The 2668-nt window shown below is 42.7% G+C and overlaps 1 protein-coding gene across 1 annotated transcript; it reads left to right on the top strand.

The window, feature by feature from the left end:
* Window positions 1-470: 470 nt before the first annotated feature.
* LOC131164216 (stemmadenine O-acetyltransferase-like) lies at window positions 471-2152 on the top strand. Its single transcript, XM_058121236.1, has one exon. It carries the CDS (start codon window positions 658-660, stop codon window positions 2020-2022), a length of 1365 nt encoding a protein of 454 aa, XP_057977219.1. The 5' UTR covers window positions 471-657; the 3' UTR covers window positions 2023-2152.
* Window positions 2153-2668: the final 516 nt, after the last annotated feature.

The following is a 2668-nucleotide window of genomic DNA, read 5'->3' as shown; positions in this document are numbered from 1 at the left end:
AAAAAATAATAATTTTGCATATTATTAATATTTAATATTAAATATGAAGTTAAATGTGCAAAAACTAGGAAATTAAAACGTAAATTGTATTAAGATTTTGGATAGAGAAAGAATTAAAACATATACCAAATTTTGCCCAAATATAAATATACAATAACTATAGAGGATCTTGACTCCAAGCTTGGAATGAAATCAACATGAGTGTGCAATTTTGGTTTGAAATTATTATATCTCTATTTAATATGAAAGTAAGTTTCTTTTTTAATTTTAAAATTCACAGTTTTGAATTTAATATTTATATATATATATATATATATATTTTAAAATTAATTTAATTTTATATTATATTTTATTTAAACCCATACAAATTTAAATTTAAGACTCCAAACCTACACAAATTTAAACAATTACCCTCGTCATCCATTGTATTGGATCTTTCACACACATGCACACAAAATTCCTTCCAAGTTCTATCTTTCATTGATTTAAAAATTAGTTAAAATCAACATCTCAATTCAATTTAAAACTATATTTTGAAAAGAACATTTGAAGTGGGAGACATAGCATAAACCCTAGAAACGCATTTGTAGTCTGTAGATCAAATTGAAACATATCAAAAAAGAAGCTAAAGAAAGAGGCAGCATTAAGCAGGTGACAATGGAGTTGGGGGTTGAAATCATTTCCAGAGAGAATATCAAGCCATCTTCCCCCACACCTCCTCACCTCAGAACCTACAAAATCTCCCTCTTGGATCAACTCATTCCTTCTTCATACATTGCTCTTATTTTCTACTACCGTCCAGCAAAAATAAATACCCGTTACATGATCTCTGCCAATTCGCAGCACCACCTCAAGCAGTCCCTCTCCCAAACCTTAACCCGCTTCTACCCCCTTGCCGGAAAGATCAAAGACGACCGCTCCATCGATTGCAACGACAGCGGCGCTCTCTACGTCCACGCCCAAATCCGGCATAACCTCTCCACCATTTTAACGCTTCCCGATATCTTTTCCCTCCATCACCAATTCCTTCCAGTCGACACCATCTGGAAGGAATCGTCGACCCACAGCTCCCACGTTGCACTGATCCAAGCAACATTCTTCAGTTGCGGCGGGATCGCCATCGGCATCTGTGTCTCCCACAAGGTCGCCGACGGCGTCACCCTCATCTCCTTCGCCAAAGCCTGGGCAGCCACCGCTCGCCGATCGGCGCCCGTTATTCATCCCACTTTCAACGCCCCGACTCTCTTTCCCCAAAACGAGTCGCTCACCAATTCAGGCCACGCGGTGCCGCGAAGCAAGTTGCTGAGAGAAGGGAGGAGCGTTTGGAGGAGATTCGAGTTCACCAAGGACGCCGTGGCCGCCCTCAAGGCCAGAGCCGGGAGAGCTCTCCCGTCGCGAGTCGAGGCCGTGTCGGCGCTCGTCTGGAAATGTGCGATGAACGCGTCCAAGGCAACGCAGGGTTCCGAGAGGCCCTCCGTGATGTCCCACTTGGTCAACTTGCGAGCGAGGGCGAGGCCTCCTCTCCCGGAACACTCGTTCGGAAATTTCTTGTGGACGGCGAGCGCGCGGCACGTAAGCGGCGGCGGCGGCACAGACCAGCTGGCTGACTTGGTGGGGGAGATTAGAGAAGCGATGGAGAAATTAAACGGTGAATTTGTGGAGAAGCTGGGGGGAGAGGAAGGGGTTAGGATGGTGTGGGAGGCGGTGAGGGAGTCGGGGGAAATGTTTTCGAGGGAGGGGACGGATTACTTGTCGTGCACGAGCCTGTGTAATTCGGGCGTGTACGAGGTGGATTTTGGGTGGGGGAAGCCGTGGTGGGTGGGAGTGGGGGTGTCGGCCGGGGAAGTCTTCATGAATTTGGTGTTTTTGTTGGATACGAGAAGGGGAGACGGGGGAGTGGAGGCGTGGGTACTGTTGGGCGAGCGAGAGATGTGCTTCTTCGAACGCGATCCTCTGCTTCTGGGTTTCGCTTCCTTTGAACCCAACTCCTTCCTACCTCCCTACTCCCGCTCTGATCTGTGATCGCTCGCGACTGCACAAATTGGCTCGAATGCTCAATTTTATTTTCGTCAATTTCATTTGTTTCTTTCCTTTGCATGTGAGTTTAAAGTCACTCGAAAATTGCTTTGAAATAATAGAAATAATTTGTATATCAAAACAGGTAGATTACTTATGTGTTAAAAGTTCTAAGTTTTGTAGTTGTTGTAATACAAGTGAAATTACAAACTATCTGATCGCCTTTATTGATTTTTTTTTTCACATGAATCAACTCACCTAGAGAAATACGGAATTCATTGGATCATGGAGAAGCAGGGTGTGGAAAAATTTCTAGGTAAAAAAATATTAATTTGTTATGGTTGATGGTGTTTTTGTATGGATGATACATGATGAATTAAACATTTTCCTGATTAAACTTAAGATTAACAATTAACATGTTACGGATTGGGGATGTTCCAGAAGACAAACACAAGCAACCAATCACAAGAAACACCAGAGAGTTACGTGATTTGGCCAAACTCGACTTATGTCCATGGAAGAGAGAGTTTCACTATTGTTGTGTAAAACCCCCAAATATGCAAGCGAAATATATATATATTTGTATGTAAATGATCAAACACACAATCTAACACTCTAATGATGAAAATTTAGAGCAAACCACAACCACAAC

Source organism: Malania oleifera, chromosome 9, assembly GCF_029873635.1.
Source record: "Malania oleifera isolate guangnan ecotype guangnan chromosome 9, ASM2987363v1, whole genome shotgun sequence".
Taxonomy (NCBI): domain Eukaryota; kingdom Viridiplantae; phylum Streptophyta; class Magnoliopsida; order Santalales; family Ximeniaceae; genus Malania; species Malania oleifera.
The sequence above is the reverse complement of the archived record's forward strand: the minus strand, read 5'-3'. Positions and strand labels throughout refer to the sequence as shown.